Source organism: Esox lucius, chromosome 13 (genome assembly GCF_011004845.1).
Source record: "Esox lucius isolate fEsoLuc1 chromosome 13, fEsoLuc1.pri, whole genome shotgun sequence".
Classification (NCBI taxonomy): domain Eukaryota; kingdom Metazoa; phylum Chordata; class Actinopteri; order Esociformes; family Esocidae; genus Esox; species Esox lucius.
In genome coordinates, this window is record NC_047581.1 from 19,562,237 (window position 1) to 19,584,400 (window position 22,164).

Sequence of the window (22,164 nt, forward strand, 5' to 3'; positions counted from 1 at the left end):
AACCCTCTCCAGAGGACCCCCATCTATGTATCCCAGAGCTAGTACACCCGAATCAACTTAATTAATAAGCCCTTACCTGTTGAATCAGGTGAGCTTTCAGGCCTAAAATTAAACTGTGAGATGGCTGGGGGGTGAGTTATATGCATAACTTAGTCATATGGAGAACAACATATGTTAGGCCAGAAATCTTCAAAATAGACAACTGTAACAAAGTGCATCATAACACATTTAAAACTAAACAGGTCCAGAGCGCTATTCTGTAGTATACTTTTTGTCATACACCTTACTGTCCCTCTCATCTCTCTGACATTCTGCTTCGGCTTCAGACTCATATCTAAATGAGTGAAATGGGCAAGCACCTTTTCATTATCTTACCGATAAAATTAGTTAAAAAGTGGATTTTTACCATCCATATATAAATCAGATCTGTCTGAAATCGGATATCCCGCTTCAAATTCACTCATATGACTCCAGTATAAAGATAAAGGGTAAAGCATGACATGGATTTCTAGAGAGATCTGTTTAATTCATAAAAGGCAAATGGAATGGAAAGTGGGCTGACTTTGCTTTGAAATAGGGATCAGTGGAGGAAGATATGCACCAACATTCAAAACGATATTGCCTGCATTATCACAATAATACATTGGGGGGGGGGGGCCTTTCATGAATATTGAGGGGGACTTATTAGGATAATTTTGGGCTGATTATTACTAGGCTGGTCTCGGGAAGAATTTACGAATCCACACAGTCCAAGACCAAGTCAAGACTGAATACAAATGCAACCGAGACCGGACTCGAGTACTACAGCTCTGGTACGAGTAAGCTTAATCAGAAAAGGAAGAAGATGAGGCAAAGAATCCAAGGATCACAGTTTAAAAACTGCAAAGCATAGTGAAAGGCAGAAAGAAATGCTGTTGCAAAAGTGCTGTTGCTTCCCTTTCTCTAGCTTATATACTGGTAACAATCTTGATTATCTGATTTTATATCATTCCTATAAACCATATTTGTTTGTTTGAGAACTATGCTATAAGCACCTGTTTACCCACCCAAAAAACAACAACATAATGATACATTAATCAACACCATACATTTGTAATAACATTTTATTTAAAAATTATACTTACAAAGGCATTTTTGAAAAATTTATTTTAAAGCACATGAACTGACTGGGTTGTTCCTGATGTAATACTGCTAGCCCTTAAAGGGTTTTGTGGAGATGATATACACACACAACGGTCTACTTCCTGCCAATTTTAATTTAACATCGCTTTCACAAATGAAAAATAAATAAACAGGTAGTTCAAATTTAACTGAAAGAAAAGGGTATCTTAAAAAGGAAATGGAAAAAAAAGTACATTATAAAGTCCAGCAAATAATAAATACGTCGTAGCTGCATGGCTGAGTTGTAACAATGGAGGGCAGAGGTTGAGTGGAAGATACCAGCAAGTTGAGAACCAGAAAGCTTTCAAGTTTCTATGCGTGTCTGTGTGCAAGGGAGTTAGTCAAATTGCTCAGCGTAACAAGAGGAGTGGAGGGATGGAATGTGTGACTGTTGATGGGATTAGGCTTGGCGTGTTAGGAAGAGGCTACCATGCGGATCCTTTCAGAGGGAGTCAGCAGAAGGTTCTTAGCTGCCTTGATGGTATTCTTCATAAGCATGGCCACTGTCATGGGTCCAACTCCTCCAGGCACAGGGGTAATGAAGCTAGCTTTTTGTCTTACACCTACACGGCAAGGGGGAAAAAGGGTGATTTGTAGCAGAGAAACTGGGTGTGATAAATGTAAAAAAAAAATATATATATATATTTCTTACCTTCAAAATCAACATCCCCTACAAGTCTGTCCTTGCCAGTCACAGGGTCGTGCACTCTGTTTATTCCCACATCAATGACGGCGGCTCCTTCTTTGATCATGTCTGCAGTGATCAGGTTGGGAATCCCTGAAATTACAAGAGGGTTTAGACATGGTAGAGGGATACTGTGCTGTATTAGTCCAGTTAGAGAGGATCCATACCTGCAGCAGCAACAACAATGTCAGCAATCCTTGTGTGCTGACAAAGTTGATCCTTTGGTGTGTAACGGTGGGAGATGGTGACGGTGGCATCGCCTGCGGAACCAAAAATAAAGAAATGTGACGGGGTGAATGACCCTCAGATTTTATCAAGAGTTATTGCATAATCTTAGCCATTGGTAATAGATAGTGAACCTATTATTGTAGCTCCTAGTTTTCTGTTGCTGTCCTTCATTATACTACAATTAGGTTGAATACTTTCTGTTTGGCTAGAAGCAAGTTCTAGAATGCACATGATTTCCTGATATACGGGACAGATGTCTTTTGGACAGATACACAGGACACCTAAAACATTACATTTAGAACACCCAAGTCTATGGAGTTTCAAGCAAATAACAACAAAAGCAAACATGTAATATTTTCATTTAAATTTACATTTCATTAGCGAATTTTGGCTTTTCATGTTATGGGTGGTACAGACAGGACCAGACGTTCATTCAATTAGCTCTGTATTTTATTGATACAACCATAATTAATTATCATAATTAATTAGATCACTTGCAGACGGGTAGAATTTTCTCCTGTCAGTTCTATCCCTGCATTTCACATAATATATCAAAGCACATATGAACAAAACAATTTCTACTAGTAAATATTGTCAGAGGTTGCTTATGTTATGTGGTAGAAGCATTCTCCATTATTTCTAAGGCAATGTACAGTACGTTTGTGTTCATCCCTTAATCAATCTTTACATGGAACCCATTACTGTAGCTCTGGGTTATCCCCAAACCATTACTCACCCCCAGGTCTCTCATGGCGTCCATCTGTGTGAAGCAACATGGCAATGGGCATGCCCACATTCTTGGACCGTCCCGCTACCACAACATTCTTCCCAAGGGTAGGAATTCCTGGGGAAGCCGTGATGAACAGTCAGTGACAAAAAAGGCACTGCCTCCGACAGTCAAATTCAATCCATACATCCGAGAGATGAGATCCCCTGCCGCTACCTCACCTGTGCGTTTTATGATTTCCCAGACTCCCCAGGGAGTCGCGGGCAGCATCGTGGACTGGTCCAGGCACATGCGGCCCACATTCACCACGTGGAAGCCGTCCACATCTTTGCCAGGGGATACAGCATTACAGATGCGACGCTCGTCAATGTGGTCTGTGAAGAAAAAAGGGAATTTATGGCTACAGCCTACATGACAACATGTACAGTACATGCATGTTCTACAGTGAAATAATGGAAGGATATGCAAATGGCAAATATAAATATTCTAATCAGCTTCAAACTGTCATGAATTCATTTGCCTACAAAGACATGCATCGCTGCCTTGTACTAAAGTCCCTCCTCACCCGGCAGTGGCAGCTGTACCAGCAGACCGTCCACCCGGTGGTCTGTGTTGAGTTTGTAGATCAAGTCCATGAGTTCGTCCTCAGAGATACAGGAAGGCTTAAGGATGGTCTCACTGCTGATACCTGCAAAGTAGAAGAGATAGGAACCTGTTCTATCCCCGACATATATGAACAGTGACAGATGCTGCTCCTACGCCCTGCCCTGAGGTTTGCACTCTTTTGTGCAGCACATGGGTTAAAAAAAGATGATGCTGCCCCCACAATATCTAGAAAATGAATCCGTTTTCTCAGAATACAAAAAAATTAAGGTAGCAACTGAAAGAGACCAAAAGTGAGTATAACAGTTCACCTGACAGGACTGAATCCAAACATTACACTGTTGATTAAACAATTAATATTTACTGTATCCCTGCCATTACATATATACTGCTGTTGTTTACGCAATCAAAAAGCAACCCATTATAAATGACTACTGCCAACATTTCTAGCTAGGTTATGAAATGTCTCAGAATGGAATAATGACTGTGAAACTGTATATGATAAGTATTACATTAAAATGTGAGGGGGTCATTTGGACTAGATGTTTGGCTTGCTTGTATGACATCAACGCTGTAGTAATTATTATCCTCAATGCTGTATCTTTTACAATACACCAAGCTATCTTCATTTAAAAGATTTCCACTCATTCGGACAACAAAGGGGTACAAAAGCCTGAGTTCTGCCAACATTTACACCATGCATCTACACAGCCCCTGTGTTCAAATTGAGGCTCTTATCAGTGGTCCAAGTCTGCCATTTTCAACCCATATACAGGTTTAAGTGTAAAGTGCTATGGCAGCGAAATGTGACAACTGTACAAGTGGTGTGTGGTGTTTCACTTTCCCTGTCTGTGTTTACATACCAACATCAGCTGCAGCCCGGGTCTTATTCAGGACGTAGGAGTGACTGGCCGCATGATCGCCTACAAGGACTACGCTCAAGTGGGGTCTCCTATTGCCAGAGGAAACCCACTGTTCCACATCGGCCCTGGCCTCCTCTCGAATCTGACGAGCCAATTTCCTGCCTGAGATTACCACTGCTTCCTGTCTGAAGAATCATAGAGCAGAGAAGAGGTTAGATGATAGCAGCACATGCAAACAGTGTGGGGAAAGTATTCACTGTGGTTGGGCACACAGCTATTAGTCCTGCAAACTAGTTGTCAGAGAGTCACCCAATGTAAAAGGCTCATGGTGTTATCGGAGTGTTGTGGCTAAAAACAGCATGACATGAGTTACACTGTGGCTCAGGCTATTTAAAAGTCCTCATAACCCCTGGCCTTCAGATCAAGTTCTTGGCCTAAATGTGAAATGCAGAGTGGGTGAATATGAAACCGCAGTGCTGTGCAATTCATGCCCATTTTGTTAAACTAGATAGCAGTGCATACATTGCAGGGAGAAACCATCTTTACATTTTGTAAAATAAGGCCCTAGGAGGGAGGTTTATGTGTGGTGAAAATGGCAAATTAAAAACAACACAAAAGCTGACTGCAGTATAAAGGAATACAATCATTGACAGGTGTTTAAACTTGTACAAAAAATAGATACAAAGAGATGATGCATCTCCAAGCATCAACCATCAGTGAGTACAGAGATTACGTTTTGGGGTAAATGTCCCATTTTAAATTCTGCCTGCATTTTATACATTTATACACCAAATGTTAATATTACCCAAATGCATCCTGATTAATTCTTTGTTCATTTTACTTTATTAACTAAAACACTACAAGTTGCTGTAATTTGTCTGTAACTCAAACTAGTAACATTAAGCCAATATATTAAAAGTGTCTCTTGGCGTTTCTTATTACTGTAACTGGATTTCAAGTTCATATAAAATCTACAGTAACAACACATCCACCAAATCCGGGTGATTTAATGTTGCTGGATCATTAGTCCGCTTTTAACCATATTGCTCACACATGTACTTCTCAATGCTGTAGAAGGGGTTGCAACATTGAAATTAGCATTTTTTCCACCCAGCCCATATGACCAAAGTGCGCTGACTATAGGATTCAGTACCTGTCCACAGTGATGGAAGCCCCGTTTGATCCTGCTAAAAGTAATTAAAGACACAGAAAAACCCCATGGGACCAAGATGACAGGTCCTGGAGAAATCCCATAAAGATATCACATTTCACAACACAAAAACTAGATAGCTGTGCTTGTATTATAGTGTGAAACTGGATTAAAATTCAGTAAAAATGTCACACACAAACACACACAAAAACTTCCTTGGAGGAAAACCGAACATAAACTCCATGTTTTGGTCAAAATGTTTTGGGGTCTTTATCACGAGTTCCCAGCAATCAGTTGACCACTGACAATATTAATTAGTGAACTTTTGACAGAATAATGGAAATCCCTCACCCAAAGCATTGGGAAGCCTACAAAGAGTGAACTCAGTAGACGTTATCGCTCCCTCCCTCCCCTTGACACTGATAGTAAAATGAATGGTAGCAATCTCAAGCTCTCAATCTCAAGCCAAGCATGTGGAAAAAATGTTTTATCTAAAATGTCATGCCAACACTGTTTCCAAATGGGCTTTGTCCTGAAAACATTCAAAGCAGTCAAACATGTTCTCAAAAGGTTTGCAATCAGTATGTACAGTGCCAGTCAAAAGTTGATACACCTACTGTTTCTATTTTCCACAAAGCAGAATAACAGTGAAGACATCAAAACTATTAAATGACACCTATGGAATAATCAAAAAAAATTTGCTTAACAGATAAAATTACATTTCATATTGTAGATTATTCAAAGTAGGCAACCATTGCCTTAATGACAGCTTTCTCTTGGCATTCTCTTAACCAGCACCATGAGGTAGTCACCTGAAATGCTTTTCCAACAGTCTTCAAAGAGTTCCTACATATGCTGAGCACTTGTCGACTGCTTTTCCTTCACTCTGCAGTCAAACTCATCCCAATCCATCTCAATTAGGTTGAGGTTGGATGATTGTGGAAGCAGGTCATCTGATGAAGCAACATCACTTTTCTTAGAGGTCAAATAACCCTTACTCAGACTGGGGGCATTTTGGGTCATTGTCCTGTTGAAAAACAAATTATAGTCCCACTAAGCGCAAAATAGATGGGATGGCCTTTCATTGCAGAATGCTATGGTAATCGTGCTGGTTGATTCTGCCTGGAATTCTACATAAATCACTGAGTGTCATCAGCTAATTACCCCAGACAAATCACACCTCCTCCGCCACGCATGCTGAGATCATCTGTCTCACAAAGGCACAGCAATGGGATACAAAAATATCTTTGATTTGACCAAACCACATATTTCCACCAGTCTAACTGACCTTATCTGCTGTTTCTCTTTGCTTATTTGAGCTGCTCTTGTCATGATATGGACTATTACAGTACAGGCTTAATGGGTCTTCTGCATACCCACCCTACTGTTCCTTGTCACCCTCTGTACACACACCATAACTCATTAACAAGGAAATAAATTCCACAAAGGCACACCTGTAAATTGAAAAGCATTCCAGGTTGAGAGAATGCACAATGTGCAAAGCTGTCATCAAGGCAAAGGATGGCAACATTGAAGAATCTAAAATATACATTTTTATGTTTAACACTTTTTTGGCTACTACATGATTCCATGTTTTATTTCATAGATTTTCAAAAGTATTCAACAACGTGGAAAATAGAAAATAAAGGAATACTCTTGAATGTGTCCAACATTTTTACTGCCACTGTACATGCAAACAGCCCAATGTTTTTTTTTTTTTTTTTATAAATGTAACCTTCTTGCATTATTATTTCAAAAACGGGATCTCTGCTGGTTTAAAATTAGCTAAATCAATTGTGATGTTGGTCATGTGTAATCACTGTATAAACTCGTGGTTTGTGTTTCTGGACGATGTGTGGATTATTATTTTGTTACAAGGAACGTGCTGCCTCAAATAATACAGGGCCACATGGAATTAATCAAATGCATTTAGGCATACAGTAGAAGGACACCAGTCTACAAAACAATAAGTATGAACACTCATGTCACGGAAAAGAATTACGAATATTGATATCACTTTGAAATTACCCGCCTACACAGCCGGCAATGCAAGTGTTCTGTGCGATTTCATCAGCCGTACTAGACTGACTTAATACCGGCAAAACGTTAGGGGGCGTATTACGAAGCTCGTTGATTCAAGAACAATCTTCGCAACAATGTATAATTTAAAACGTTACACAACATAATCCTCAAAGAAAATTTGAAATTTTGCTTTCAAATATGAAACTACTGCAACACGTGGAAAACACGTGTTTTATAAAGCAGTGACATTGTCAAGTAGGTAACAAATCCCGAATAGTTCACCTTCCACAAAACATCTTCAGAAAGTGTCATGGTCCACCAAGATACATACATAACCTAACGAAGGATACATATGACATCTTAAGTTTATAAAAGCCTACATACCTTGATGCTGAAATATGCAGACTGCACATTTGATGCTGCGATTGTTGGCACAATTTTCTTAGTGCTCTCAGTGTTGCCATATTTACTGACCTAGAGAAGAAGGCTAATCCCACAGTGACGAGAAGGAAAGTGGGGGAGATTGAAAGTGAAAGCAAGCGTCGGACAGAGAACGGTCTGTAAGGACAATTTAGAGGGCTTGAGATGTTTTAAAGGTTCTTGTCCCCCTCCCGCATAATTCTCTCTACGTCAGTTTCCAGGCATGGGCCAAGCATACCCGGTAGCGCCCACACTAATCTACTTCTGCTTCTTCTTCTTCTTCATTGGTGTTTATCGGCGGTGAATTACCGCCACCTACTGTACTGGAATGTGGGTCAGAGACAGGACAAACCTATATCCGACCAACCAAACAACCCCGTAGCCCTCAAGTAAATAAACAATATGTTAAAACTAACATCTACCGCTATACCCCTAAGCAAGTTGTTCACGCTAATCAGCTGATTCTTATACTCTTTAAACTGTTCCTCATAATCACTCTCTCATAGTATCCCCACTGCACCATGTTCCACAGTCTCCTCAACGTCACAAGTCAAACAACCCCATTGAGGGTTTCCCTACCCTATACAATTAACCATTTAATTTACTGTGCCCTATTCTAAGCCTAGTGAAAAAAGCCCCCCTCCCTCCTTCCACATCGAGGTTCACGCCTCACCCCAACCTTCCTTCTGGTTCCGGTGGACATGTCTACCTCCCTCTATCCCACTGCTCCTGCCAACTCTCCATCTCATTTGATTTATTTTTTTAAACTTAGCCTCCCCTATACTCCACTTTACAACCATATTAACCTCCTCTTCTACAGGGGGACTTCTTTGCTAGCCTATCAGCCGTCTTATTTCCCATCACACCCACATGGGCTGGCATCAGCGTGATGCTGATGCTGGCATCCGGCCGTGATGCCCAGAAAATCATTGTACACCCTACGGCCACCAAGGCCTTGTGCCTGCTACTGTCAAAATCTCACGGTCAACAGTTTTCTCGTACTGTAAGTTCGTTTGTAGTTGGCAACTGAGAACAACCACAAGATCAGACTACATCCAGGTAAGCAAGCTAGCTAGTTACTGATAGATAGCTGACTTGAGTGCTTCCCTGAATCAAACCTCTCTGTTTTGGAAGGTGCGTTTATGAGCAACTGAGTGGGAAAGAGCTCCAAGTGGGAGAACACACTGGAATGCTTTTTGAAAGGTCCGAGAATTAACGTTAGATTTGACATCACTCGCCTTGTGTGTTATGGATATAGCGGTTTACTTTTGTGTAACTTAGGTAATGTTATCCTGCTAGCCTTAACTTTACTTAACTGTCAATATCGTAGCCTGTTTGTTTTCATCCTGTGAACGCTCCCAACTGAAACTTCTGAAATGAAACATTCCAGAATCTATAAACATTTTGAGGGAAGATTAGATTTAATTTGAAAGATTAAAACATGATCATTAAACGTTATGTGGAAAAAATCATTAGTTATAATAGGTTATTATTCAAAATATGGTATTAAAAAGTGAACAATGTATATGTTTTCATGTCATGCATGTTTTTTTCTTATCAACAATTCAAGTTGTTTATTTGTAAGCTCCAAATCCTCTTCTTTCACTCAATGGCCTCTGTGCCCTGGCATGTGGCCTTTGTGCCCTAAACATTTTTGTGACACTGAAGGCCAAATGACCTTGCCCATAAAGTGCCGAAATTCCAAGCCTGGCTGGCACCCAATACAAGTTCTCCTGACACACTTTCTGCAACACCCGACCAAGGGTAAAGAGTACCTCAAACACAAGGTCATGTCTACTGCGTGAACTACACGATCACAAAGCTCTTCAACACATTACATGAATCTGAGAAAATGACCACTTTTCCCAGCACACCAGTCCGACCTGTGGTTGGGTCTTTTGAACCATCTGACCGACCGCAAACTGCCAGGAAAGATGTGTGCCGGATCTATCCCCATGGACTAAATCCAACAACTGTAGGTCTATTACAGGAGACCGTAACATCCAAGGCAGACTCCCTGGCATAGCTACCTATCTGCCTCACCTGGTTATGTCCAACCCATGCTAAACTCTCAATCTGACCGTTTGTGTTCCCAGCATGCTTGTAGCACCCTCTTTGCCGGGTGAGATACCCCATGACCCTGAAGGTTAACCCAATAATTCAACATCAGCTGTGGTCTCCCAAGCTCTAGTGGCAACTCCCCCATTTCCACCTGCAACGCTGCAACTGTCGATGACCTAAAAGCCCCATTATACAACCTGAGCTTGAACCACATCCAATTTGGCCAACACTGACCTAGCGTTTGACCCGTACACAACACTCCCATAGTCCACAGCCGATCTTATCAAGGCCACATACATTATTTTCAGAGGAGCATGCCACCCCCTCTCTACATGCCCAACCCAGGTCATTCTAGGCTCAAAAACAACCCCAAGAAATCTGAATTCCTTTACTCTCACCAAGCGCTCCCCATGCAATTTTAGCTGCACGTATTACCCTACTTTTCTCCTCGTACTACACTAATCTATTCTACTGCCAAAAGTAATAAACCACATATATATATATACACACACACACACACACACACACACAGTGAGGGAAAAATATATTTGATCCCCTGCTGATTTTGTACATTTGCACACTGACAAAGAAAGATCAGTCTCTAATTTTAATGGTAGGTTTATTTGAACAGTGAGAGACAGAATAACAACAAAAAAAATCCAGAAAGACACGTCAAAAACTATATAAACTGATTTGCATTTTAATGAGTGAAATAAGTATTCGACCCCTCTGCAAAACATGACTTAGAACTATGTGTCAAAACCCTTGTTGGCAGTCACAGAGGTCAGACATTTCTTGTAGTTGGCCACCAGCTCTGCACACATCTCAGGAGGGTTTTTGTCCCACTCCTCTTTGCAGATCTTCACCAAGTCATTAAGGTTTCAATGTTTACATTTGGCAACTCGAACCTTCAGCTCCCTCCACAGATGTTCTATGGGATTAAGGTCTAGAGCAGACCTGGGCAAGATAAGGCCCCCGGGCCGGATCCGGCACGTTGAGTCATTCTATCCGGTCTGCGATACATCCAAAACTTTTAAAAAACAAAATAAAAAATGACTGACGAGGGCCGCAGATTACGGTACTTTATTTACTGTTGCATATTTATATCTTTTAAAATTAAAAGTCCCTTGGCACGCCCAGTAATAAGTACAGCAGTATAATACTGTCTGTTTAAAATAGCTTTAAGTTGAAACAAGTTATTTGCATTGCTATGGTACGTAGGGACCAGCACCACAATCCACACGCGGAAGTTTTCATTTATACGCAATTGATGGCTAGCGATGTCTGGAAATGAGCCTAAGAAAAGTTGATAACGAAAGTAGGGTATTTAAAAAACGATTGAGGGGAAAATATTTATTTGCAGATGTCGCAGGTAAAGCAACTTGCTTAATATGTTAAGCTAACGTCACAGTTTTTAAGGAGTACAATTTGCAGAGGCACTTCCAGAGCAAGCATTCAGCGAAATACAAAAACTGTCAACCGATGCTACAATTCAAGCGCAAGTCCAAGCGCAGATGCAGCCTCACTGATGAACATTGCAGCAGTACCGCACACTGGTTCAACAGTACCTCACACTGCTTCAACGGAAATGACTCCTGACTTCACCTCACTTGTCAATGACCACACGAGGCTCTCCTGTTCACATTTAGTGAGTAGTCCTAAAAGTTGATTTATTGGCTGCTGGAATCGCTGTCGTTTAAAGCACGTAGTACAAAAAATATACTGTATGAAGTTCGATGAAGGCAGTTATACCAACATTTGCTTTGAGTGAAAATCTTCAGAAGTGAGTTCATAGACTTGTCTGCCCTAGTAACTATTACCTTATGTAATGTAGCTTATGAGTTGAAAGTTAAGTTTTGCATGGAAAATAAATATGCATGAATATAATATGCAATTTAACAGAGTTAGCTATGTTGTGTGTTTTTTAGGCATGTTGGTTAAAAAAGTAATCTGGCCCACGATGCTCTCTGGCATTTCCAGTGTGGCCCCCCAGCAGGGCTCCAAACAAAAAAAATCAATTAAGGAGCCATTGGCTCCTATAGGGGAAAAAACAGGCGCCAAATAATTTTTTTAAGAGCCACATAACAATGCACTTACTTTTATTCACCTTGTTGTGTGCATGTCTCTCCTCTTCCGACTTATGAACTATATACAGTCAAATTAAAAAATTTTACGCAGAATCTGAGCCAGTGTCACTGCCACTGACCATGATTATGTCCATATCACTTGGCCACTGAGTGTAGTTTGGCCGTCATAAATAATACATAAAAAATGTATACAGTCCCTGACAAAAGTTGTCGCTTATCTATTTTGTAGAAACACCTGCTATTAACCTGACTTTTAATTAATCAATTGGTGTTAGAAATAGCTCATATGAAAAGCTAAAACCCTTCCAAATTATGTTTAATGCACTGAAATAAATTAGTTTATCTGAAAAAAGATTTCATTTAATCAAGACAGAAAGGTCAAATTTTGGCAAGACAAAATTAAGTAGTGGTGCTGTGAGATCCAAATTTAATATCTTGTATGACTTCCATGAGCTTGAAGGTCTGCATCCATGCGGTTTGGCAAGGATTCATACAATTTATTGATGAAGTCATCAGGAATAGCAAAGAAAGCAGTCTTGCATGCCTCCCAGAGTTCATCAATATTCTTTGGTTTCGTCTTCCATGCTTCCTCTTTCATCCTACCCCACATATGCTCAATGATGTTCATGTCTGGTGACTGGGCTGGCCAATCCTGGAGCATCTTGATCTTCTTCGCCTTGAGGAACTTTGATGTAGAGATGGAAGTATGTGATGGAGCACCATCCTGCTGCAGAATTTGGCCTCTTTTATGGTTGGGAATATAAGTAGCAGCTAAGATTTCTTGGTATTTTAGACTATTGATGTTGCCTTCCACCCTGCAGATCTCTCGCACACCCCCATACTGGATGTAACCCCAGACCATGATTTTTCCGCCACCGAACTTAACTGGTTTCTGGGTGAACCTCGGATCCATGTGGGCTCCAGTAGGTCTCCTGCAATATTTGCGGCGACTGTGGTGTAATTCAACAGAAGATTCATCTGAAAAATCTTCCACTTTTCCAGCATCCATCCTTTTAGCAGGCTGTGGGCCTTGGCAAATGCCACACGGTTTTCAATTGTCTTTTGTTTAGTGTTGGCTTCTGGGCACTGATTCGACCATGGAGGCCATTTCGAGACAGAATCCGACAAACTGTTCTGGTTGACACAGGGACTTCAGGTGACCAGGTCTCGTGGAGCTCTGCTGCAGTGGAAAAGGGGCTGGCCTTGGATTTTCGAGCCAACAAACGGTCCTCTCGAGCAGTTGTCTTGCGGGGTCTGCCTGACCTGGGCTTGTCAAAAACGTCTCCAGTGTCTTCAAATGTTTTTTTTATCCTCTGTACTTGACGCTGAGACACATTGAAGGTGTCTGCCACATCAGCAGTGGATCTGATCTTCAGCCTCTTGATAATCAAAACTTTGGTCTCAGGGTGAATCTTAGGCATGTTTGCAGAGGTCTAGTTGCAGTTGATGTGAAGGTCTAGTGTACTGGGGTTGTTTTTATACACACCTGAGACCTAATTGATCCATTATTAGTCACAGGTGAAGCTCATATGACAAGGCGACAACACTTATGTCTTTGCAAATATTGACTCAATGGGCTTTACCAAGCTGTGAATATTAGAATACTTTTTGACAGTTTCGTTTTGCACTGAAACATTATTACAAAAGCTGTTTGGATTACAATGAGCCATTTCTTGTAAAGACATCTAGATTAGAAAGATGTTTCAGTGGCATTTCAGGTCAATTTGTACACAAGCGACAAGACTTTTGTCAGGGACTGTATAGCAGACGAATAAATAATCACAACATAAGGCTACGGCGCTTAAACTGGAGATTGTATCATCATGAACTGAAGAATGACAGTTCTTTTGTGTTTCTTCCATTTGCAAATAAATCGCACCAACTGTTGTCACCTTCTCACCAAGCTGCTTGGCGATGGTCTTGTAGCCCATTCCAGCCTTGTGTAGGTCTACAATCTTGTCCCTGACATCCTTGGACAGCTGTTTGGTCTTGGTCATGGTGGAGAGTTTGGAATCTGATTGATTGCTTCTGTGGACAGGTGTCTTTTATACAGATAACAAACTGAGATGGGAGCACTCCCTTTTAGAGTGTGCTCCTAATGTCAGCTTGTTACCTGTATAAAAGACACCTGGGAGCCAGAAATCTTTGAGAGAGGATCAAATACTTATATCACTCATTAAAATGCAGATTTTTGAAATGTGTTTTTCCTAGATTTTGTTGTTGTTATTCTGTCTTTCACTGTCTATATATATATATATATATATATATATATATATATATATATATATATATATATATATTAACCTTAGGCCCACCCCTAAACAGAGAAAATAATCATTTATGTTTCCACTTTTGGTCTTGTGGTTATGGAATCTGATTTTCTGATTATAGAATATCATTTTTGGAGAAAAAACCAATGGACTATTCCTGCCGATTCAAGCGGAGGTCATCGCTGAAAGAAAACATTCTGCAGAAAGAACGAAAGTGCACCAAAATTCCCTAAAGCTGGGAATGCTCTTTGGAACACCAAAGATGACAATTACATCCCAAAAATGATAATTGATTTCCTTACATCACCGTTTTATCCAGAACAACACACATTTGAATATGTTTGCCAGGGCATGAGTTAAGTCACTTGTGGACAATCATTTTCTGTTAAGACCTGGCACATTGTAAGAGGACTAGACAACACACTGAACCATAAATAATGACAAAACAAAAGAAGAAAACACTGTAGACAAAAGTTATTAAATAAAAGAATATATGAATAAAATAATTACTTCTATAACAACAGAAGCGACCTTCTGTTGATATAGAAGTAATTATAAAAAAATTAAGGAGGTATTTTATCTTCAACATGGGTCGAGACCAAAAATCTGAGAAATATGCACCTGTATCGATTATTTTGTGTTAAATTTCAAGCTAGAAAATTGTGTTTTATAGCAGGACTCCACTCATCGATGTTTTGTGGTTGAACACTTGCTTGGGGGCCACAGGAGGGTATAATTAGCCCCTACACACTACATCACAGGTGTCGAACCGGTTCCACAAAGGGCCGAGTGTCTGCAGGTTTTTGGTTTTTCCTATAAATTGGTTCCTAGTTCATACCTACACAACCAGGTGAGGGTAGAAACTAACCAATCAGTGACCTAATTAACCAATCAAGTACAAGGAGAGAGAAAAACCTGCAGACACTCGGCCCTCCGTGGAACCGGTTTGACACCTCTACACTACATTATTTCACTACTTGGGGACACTTGGCGTAGGGGCGTGTGAAATCGCTAACAGTAGGCCAAGGCCAGTGGAAGGGGTTCATTATGTTAATTCCTGTCTACCTCTGGGTTTACTTCACCTGTTTCCCTCAGACTTCTACTGTTCACTCATCTTAAAATGTCCACACTTCTTAAAAATGTAATTTCCATAATACGTATAACATAGCGGTTTTGTGGCATATCTACAGATGCATATATTGTTTTTGACGGTATATAAGACCAAGTCCTGTATCTCGTTTATCTACAGTTTTTGCAGCGCTGATCGTGCCAACGTCGTTTTTCTGCGGCGACCTTTATGGTAATACAACTGTTACAAATACCTTTGAATGTCGCTCCTGTAAAGTGTTCATATTTTGCTGGTTCATAACAGCCTGGTGGTGTTCAGCCTGGGAGCTATCTGGAGTTATATTTATGACCGCATATCGAATTATTTCGCAAAACTATTTGACTTGCTAAAATTACAGTAGCCTACGTAGACAGCTAGCTACGTCAAAATGTTGTATTCTGCGTAGCCTACGTCTTGCACGACGACAACACTGACAAGTGAAAGAACGCTTAGAAACTGAAAACTTCGGAGATTGTTTTTACCAGGGAAGTTCACTTAACAACCAGTGAAATTCGACACGACAATTTTCCTTTTAGATAAGATACTCTTTAATCAGCAATTGTTTTCGTTTTTCGACCGAACTTTTTCAACGATGAGCTTTCTATTGTAAGTAGATAGCCAACGTTAGCTCACCGTAGCTAGCTAACAAACGCGTTAGCTTTATCTGGTTTTACTCGTAACGTGCTGTAGCTAGCTCTGTACATTATCTGTGTAACGGTATGCTTGCATACTTTTGACTAGCAAGTAGTACACTTCGGTAATGTTGTAACACAGATTACAATATTTGCTATATGTAGTTAGAGTAATTAACTGTAACATCACTATAACAAAGTTGCAAAGCTAGCTAACCAGTACTTTGTAACTAGTAGTAGCTCACTTTGCTTAGCTACACAGTAATTAGCTCATTAGTTAGGTAACTAAACGATAATTTCACGTTGTCAAGCTAACTAGCTAGTTTGGTAGATTTAGCACTCATCTGGGATCTGCTCATTTACGCATGCTTATCATCTACCTTATTAACATCGTTAAACACGTTGACTAACAAGCCAGCATTTATAGATAGCCTGCTTGCCTTCCTGTTTTGTTACTGTCTGCTGATCAGAGGAAAGTGTTTAGCTAAACAGGAAAGAACACAGGCCAGTGTTATATCTAAGCAGTAAGCACCAACGACATTTGCTTATCACCGCCAGCTACAATTTGTCTTAAAACAATCTCTCTCCTCAATCGATCTAGTGGGAGTCGCTCGTCGAAGACCTTTAAGCCGAAGAAGAATATCCCAGAGGGTTCCCACCAGTATGAGCTGTTAAAGCATGCAGAGGCAACGCTAGGGAGTGGAAACCTGAGGCAGGCTGTCATGCTGCCAGAGGGCGAAGATCTTAATGAATGGATTGCTGTTAACAGTAAGTGAAGGGGATAAAAAGGGATATTGGCGAAGGGGAGCATGGGAGATTGAATTATGACTTGTTCTTAATGACATCCTTTACCTCTTATTGGTTGTAGCACAGTCTTAATAATATATGTATATGTGGTGAGAGATGCCATATTAAGCTCCTTTCAGTCTCTTGAATCACTTTGTCAATGTGTATTTGGTTGCTCATTCGGTTGTGCTTTTGTGTATATTTGAAGGTATCTTCTTCCTTGGAATTATTTATTAAGAGCTCAGATGCACGGCCTGAATATGAACATGCATCACTTGTATGTCATATCAGCGATAAGTAATTTAAAGGGGATTAAAAGGTTACATTAACACACCCTTTATAGGGTTACTGTTTCCATGCATGCACATCTCCATGTTTCAACACTTGTTTATGGAAGACAGTCAAAAGACTGATCACTGTTAATGTATCTAATGTGCACTGAACACATTTAAATAACTAGGAGGAAGTGCCATTATAATTGGCATTTCTAAATGTGAAATACCAGTGTGTGGATTTTATTTAACACCCTTTCAGCTGTGGGTGATGCTATTAACAGTGAACCCTAGTGTGAGAGGTTCTATTGCGGTACTTTTGCATTTAATAATGTAGGCCTTTGATCTGCTCTCCTTTTCAGCTGTGGACTTCTTCAATCAGATAAACATGCTCTATGGGACCATCACTGAGTTCTGCACTGAGACCAGCTGTTCTGTGATGTCTGCCGGACCCAGGTATGGCAGACAGACAATTAAAAGGGGGGAAGAAAAAAAAGCAAGCTTCTATATGTTTTCATATAGATATACACTTTATTTCTTACAGTTTCCACTGGAATGTATGCCCTATTTGCGGTATTGACCTTCCCTTGTTGCAATTACTCCACAGCAGTGTTCCTACAAATCCATTGTGCCAAGTCATTCAGATTTTTTCTGACAATGCTCAGTCAATCAGAATATTTTTGCTATTTTATACACACACAGAATAATGCAATCCCCAGCCAAAAACCACTACTGAGCTCAAATGTACGTTTGATCTTGATGTGACAAAGCATCTGTCTCGACATACACTCATCCACCTGGACAGCACTAAGCCAACTGTTGCCGCCCCATGCTGAATACTTTGCATTGTTGATACCTGGCTGTGATGATGATGATCTGCAAGGAAGGGACCACTGTTTTTCTCAAATAGACAGTGTACAAACTTTCCCTTCAATTGCAGTATATAAAATGAAAATATTACACTTAAATGTGCTGTTTATTGCAGCTGTGCATTTAGTTCAAATTCTGGTTTCGGCATACCAGCAATGCTGGGATGCCTTGCATGGGGCAGTGCATATCTGGGATATCCACACTATCTGGGATTGGAGGGCATGTTGTTGGAAGAAGTTGATTTTGCTCCTGGCATTGCTGCAACTAGGCCTGTGAGTTTAATTGTGGTTGTTTGCCGGTGAATACATTGTTGTCCAAACGTGTAGGTGCTGGAAAGTACTTCCTGGTTGTGCTAGCAATATGGTGAGAAGCAGAGTAACTGTGCATTATATGGGGGGAAACATGAGGAGAATTTTTTTTAAATCCATAAACCTACAGTCAGCTCAAGGCAAACGTCCCCACACATAGACCTGTTTAATTTTGCTACGTAGTTTCCTACTTTGGTTTAGTGTGTCATTTTCACTTCTAGTTTTTACAATGTTAATGCAATACAGAACACGTGATTTCTGAATTTGGATCATATTCACAAAGCGTGTCGAAAATGGATCCTAGATCAGCAGTCCTTCCGTGACGCACCTTGTAAATACTAATGAATTCTAAAGTAATTTAACAGCTCATTTGTTAAATTATGTATAGTTTTGGCACTTTCTCAGAGTTCCTTGTCCTTGCTCTATTTATGGCCTCTTAGCTTGAGGAAAAGACATGAGCCAACATCCTGCCAGCATGGCCACAGTCACTGGCATTTGTCTTCTAACCTCGTCTACTCCTTTCTAACTCCAGAAATATACTCAAGTATACCGTGTACTGAAAATGAGTGGTAAAAGACCCCTTCTAAGAAGAAAAGTAAAACTGCATTGGTAAAATGCTGTGTTTACAACGTCCTGCCCTTCCTCCAAATCGCTCCCCTGTAAGCAGCATAGCTACAAGGACAGGGATTAAGGGAAGTTTCTTAGCTGGGAGTTTGCCCATCAAGGTTTTGCAAATGGGCTTATAAATCTGATGTTCATACATTGGTAAATAGGTACCCACATGCTAGGCCTGGTAACATTACATTTACCAAAAAAAAATAGGACCCTTGTATGTTTTGACATTTGAAAGATAATGCAATCCCTGTTTAAATTGGAGAATGTTTTGGCCTTAGACTGGGTCTTGGCAGGAAGCCATTTTAAGCCAATCTTAACACTGTCCAACAAACAATGATGTGCCAAAAAGAAGTCAGAAAAGCATGTTATTAATTTTTCATTTTGCAATTTAATTGTATTGCTATTCTCAATGCTCTTGACCACTAAGCTGTCTTGCTGCCCTGGCAAATGAAGAAATTCTTATTCTATTCTCTCATTTACCTCCTTCAAGGTATGAATATCACTGGGCCGATGGCACCAACATCAAAAAGCCAATCAAGTGCTCTGCCCCCAAGTACATAGATTACCTGATGACCTGGGTGCAGGATCAGCTGGATGATGAGACTCTCTTTCCCTCTAAGATAGGTTAGTTGAGTATTCAGAGTTGCGCATTAATTTAAAACCTTGTAGCATGGACCTTTTGGCTTAGAGACAGTTCTAACGCTCCCAGTCTGTACCCACAGGTGTGCCGTTTCCTAAGAACTTCATGTCTGTGGCCAAGACCATCCTTAAGCGCCTGTTCAGAGTCTATGCCCACATCTACCACCAGCATTTTGACTCTGTGATGCAACTGCAGGAGGAGGCCCACCTAAACACCTCCTTCAAACACTTCATCTTCTTTGTCCAGGTGCCACTTTTCAATACTTCTAGAAATGTAAAATGTTTAAAAATGAATGTCATGGTCCTATATGGGGGCTTCTACATGCCTCCAAGGATGTAGAAAATGGGAATCTTTTCCTGTTGATACAGTTAATCAGGCAGTTGTTACTGTCTTGTGTAACTAAAGCACCACAGAAACCGGTTCTCCTGTTTGATCACTGATCGTACACTATGTGGCATGTGGTCTTTTTTTGGGGTGTGTCTGTGCAGGAGTTCAACCTTATTGACCGCCGTGAGCTGGCACCGCTGCAGGACCTTATTGAGAAGCTGGGCTCCAAGGACAGATGAAAGCCTCCCGCTCTTTCCCTCCCTCGTCTCTCCCTCTCAGTGCCTGCCTCTGGGTTTCTGAGTGTCCACTTTTCCACTTTGTGCCTTTTTCTTAGCCCTCTTTCTACCTCTGTACCCTGTACCTATACTTTCTGTCCCAGCTTATTTTCTTTCAACCTGTAGTTGTACAACATTTGTTTTATTAGAGCTCACTTTAAGGTAAGATGCCATTGTGTAGCTATTATGATATATATTTTTTATTTGGTAAACAAATTCTATAATTGGGACATACTGACCTGGAATGTGGACCATTGTTTTTTTAGGAGTTTAAATGGAAACCTGGCATTTCTTTCCTATGGTATTTGGGACCATTTCAATGTCCCAAAACAGTTTGCTTTTTAACACATCACATTTGCAGTTTTAGTCAATTATGTACTTCAATACTGATCTTTTGTTCTGTATTTGACATTTAGATAGGTTTTTTTCACTTAAGGTTAACAAAGATCAATAAATATTTGCAGTGACACTTTTGATAAACATGTGTAATAGGTAATCTTCCATAGTTTATACACAGGGATCATATTTTTACACTTTTACTTGACTACTTAGATGTTTTAACACATGGTAAGCAATCAAAGTACCAGAGAAAGTAACATTTTTAAAACTTATATAAAATATCAAATGTTATGTATAGTATAATAAGAAATGTTTTGAAATTATTCATTCTGTAATTTCACTCGAATTGCACAAATGTGCCTCAATTTTTCTTATTAACAATGTCAAATGCCTTGGATGTCTAAGACCATCATGGGGGAATATTATTCTTAGTATCAAGCAAGTCTGTTTTATTGTTTAGTAAGCATACCTTTACTTGTTCATCATGCAAAATGCAACAATAGCAATAGTAATTGCAACATGACAACAGTGAATCTGTATGTGATATTTATGTTGTTTTCTCTTCATTTTGTAAGATGTTATTTGTCTTATCTGAATGTGTGCTCACAGATTTAGACTAGTCCTTAACTGAAAAAATCAAGCTCAATGGAATGTTTTTTTTTCTTTTCTTCCAAGGCTACCATTAATCTATGTCTGTGAAACCAGCCCCATTTGTGTTCAGTTTTGGCACACAGGGCTAAAGCAGCAGTGCTGTTTGCGGTGCCATCGTGACACATGCCATGTTTATCCCATTCTTCCGAAATTTCTTTGCCACCAAAATGGAATGTTATCTATAAACAACATAGCTATAGGTACTCTCTGCCGGACTGAGTGAAAATGTCCATGTGCTACTTAATCTGATACCTTTTACTTGTTTCAGACAATCTAAGGCAATTTAAATATTTTACACTTACTCTCATTTGACCACCCCAATTGGAAAATATATCCTTCTATAATATATACTTCAACAATACATTGTAGAAGCATGGTCTGCAATCAACACATAGTATTGAACCATTGGAATATTAATGTATTTACAAAACCCCAACGTGTTTGTGATATTCACTATCTTAGTATGTGCTCATGTTTGATCTGTCTGGATAAAGCAACCTGTTATACTGTTATGTGTACTTGTAGATTTTTATAGTGTTCAGCATTGATTTGGAATGTGATGTTACATTTCCTGTTGGCAGTTACTGGGAATAATAATAGGAATTCTGGAATACTGTATGTCAGGTGTAGTTTTTCCATTTTTTGGGGGGTGGGAGGGGGGTATACATTTCTTTTTATCTCAATCACATGATATATTGTACTGATTTACTATATTTTGTCTGCATTTCTCTTCCAGATATTCAGTGACAACTGTTTGGCATGACACAGATTTGTAATTACATTAATCTTGTTTGGGATGTTGCTGTAAAATTAGGTTAAGGGATAGATGTTTTATATTTACTTTGGTGGTTATAGACCTTATGGAGATTGTTTTTGAGAAATGCAATAATGGATTGTCAACAACCTAGTTCAATAATTTGTTATAAATAGCATAATTTGCAGCACATTATCTGGAACAAAAAACCCTGTGCCTTAGAAAAGAACATCTTGTCTGAAATTACAGTATTGACAGCTAGCAGAACACCTTAATAAATCAATGGAATTTGTGGATATTGCGAGTTTGT

General features: G+C 39.9%; 2 protein-coding genes across 2 annotated transcripts; one reads left to right on the forward strand and one right to left on the reverse strand.

Annotated features, from left to right (window-relative positions):
• Nucleotides 1-1,129: 1,129 nt before the first annotated feature.
• mthfd2 (methylenetetrahydrofolate dehydrogenase (NADP+ dependent) 2, methenyltetrahydrofolate cyclohydrolase) lies at nt 1,130-8,131 on the reverse strand. The gene is made up of 8 exons (XM_010897360.5): nt 7,824-8,131; nt 4,268-4,452; nt 3,367-3,489; nt 3,023-3,175; nt 2,811-2,918; nt 2,014-2,106; nt 1,814-1,939; nt 1,130-1,724 (listed from the first exon to the last, which is right to left on the reverse strand). The coding sequence occupies exons 1-8, from the start codon at nt 7,901-7,903 to the stop codon at nt 1,576-1,578; spliced, it is 1,017 nt and encodes a 338-aa protein (XP_010895662.1). The 5' UTR covers nt 7,904-8,131; the 3' UTR covers nt 1,130-1,575.
• Nucleotides 8,132-15,625: 7,494 nt separating this feature from the next.
• On the forward strand, nt 15,626-20,529 carry mob1a (MOB kinase activator 1A). The gene is made up of 6 exons (XM_010897361.5): nt 15,626-15,991; nt 16,619-16,785; nt 17,438-17,531; nt 19,359-19,492; nt 19,591-19,754; nt 19,997-20,529. The coding sequence occupies exons 1-6, from the start codon at nt 15,978-15,980 to the stop codon at nt 20,072-20,074; spliced, it is 651 nt and encodes a 216-aa protein (XP_010895663.1). The 5' UTR covers nt 15,626-15,977; the 3' UTR covers nt 20,075-20,529.
• Nucleotides 20,530-22,164: the final 1,635 nt, after the last annotated feature.

Coding starts and splice junctions, on each gene's coding strand:
- mthfd2 (XM_010897360.5), bottom strand. CDS start 7,903: ATGGCAACACTGAGAGCACTAAGAAAATTGTGCCAACAATCGCAGCAT. Junction 4,453..7,823: donor CTGCATATTTCAGCATCAAG/GTATGTAGGCTT, acceptor ATGATTCTTCAG/ACAGGAAGCAGTGGTAATCT. Junction 2,107..2,810: donor ACGCCATGAGAGACCTGGGG/GTGAGTAATGGT, acceptor TTGGTTCCGCAG/GCGATGCCACCGTCACCATC.
- mob1a (XM_010897361.5), top strand. Junction 19,493..19,590: donor TCTCTTTCCCTCTAAGATAG/GTTAGTTGAGTA, acceptor CTGTACCCACAG/GTGTGCCGTTTCCTAAGAAC. Junction 19,755..19,996: donor ACTTCATCTTCTTTGTCCAG/GTGCCACTTTTC, acceptor GTGTCTGTGCAG/GAGTTCAACCTTATTGACCG.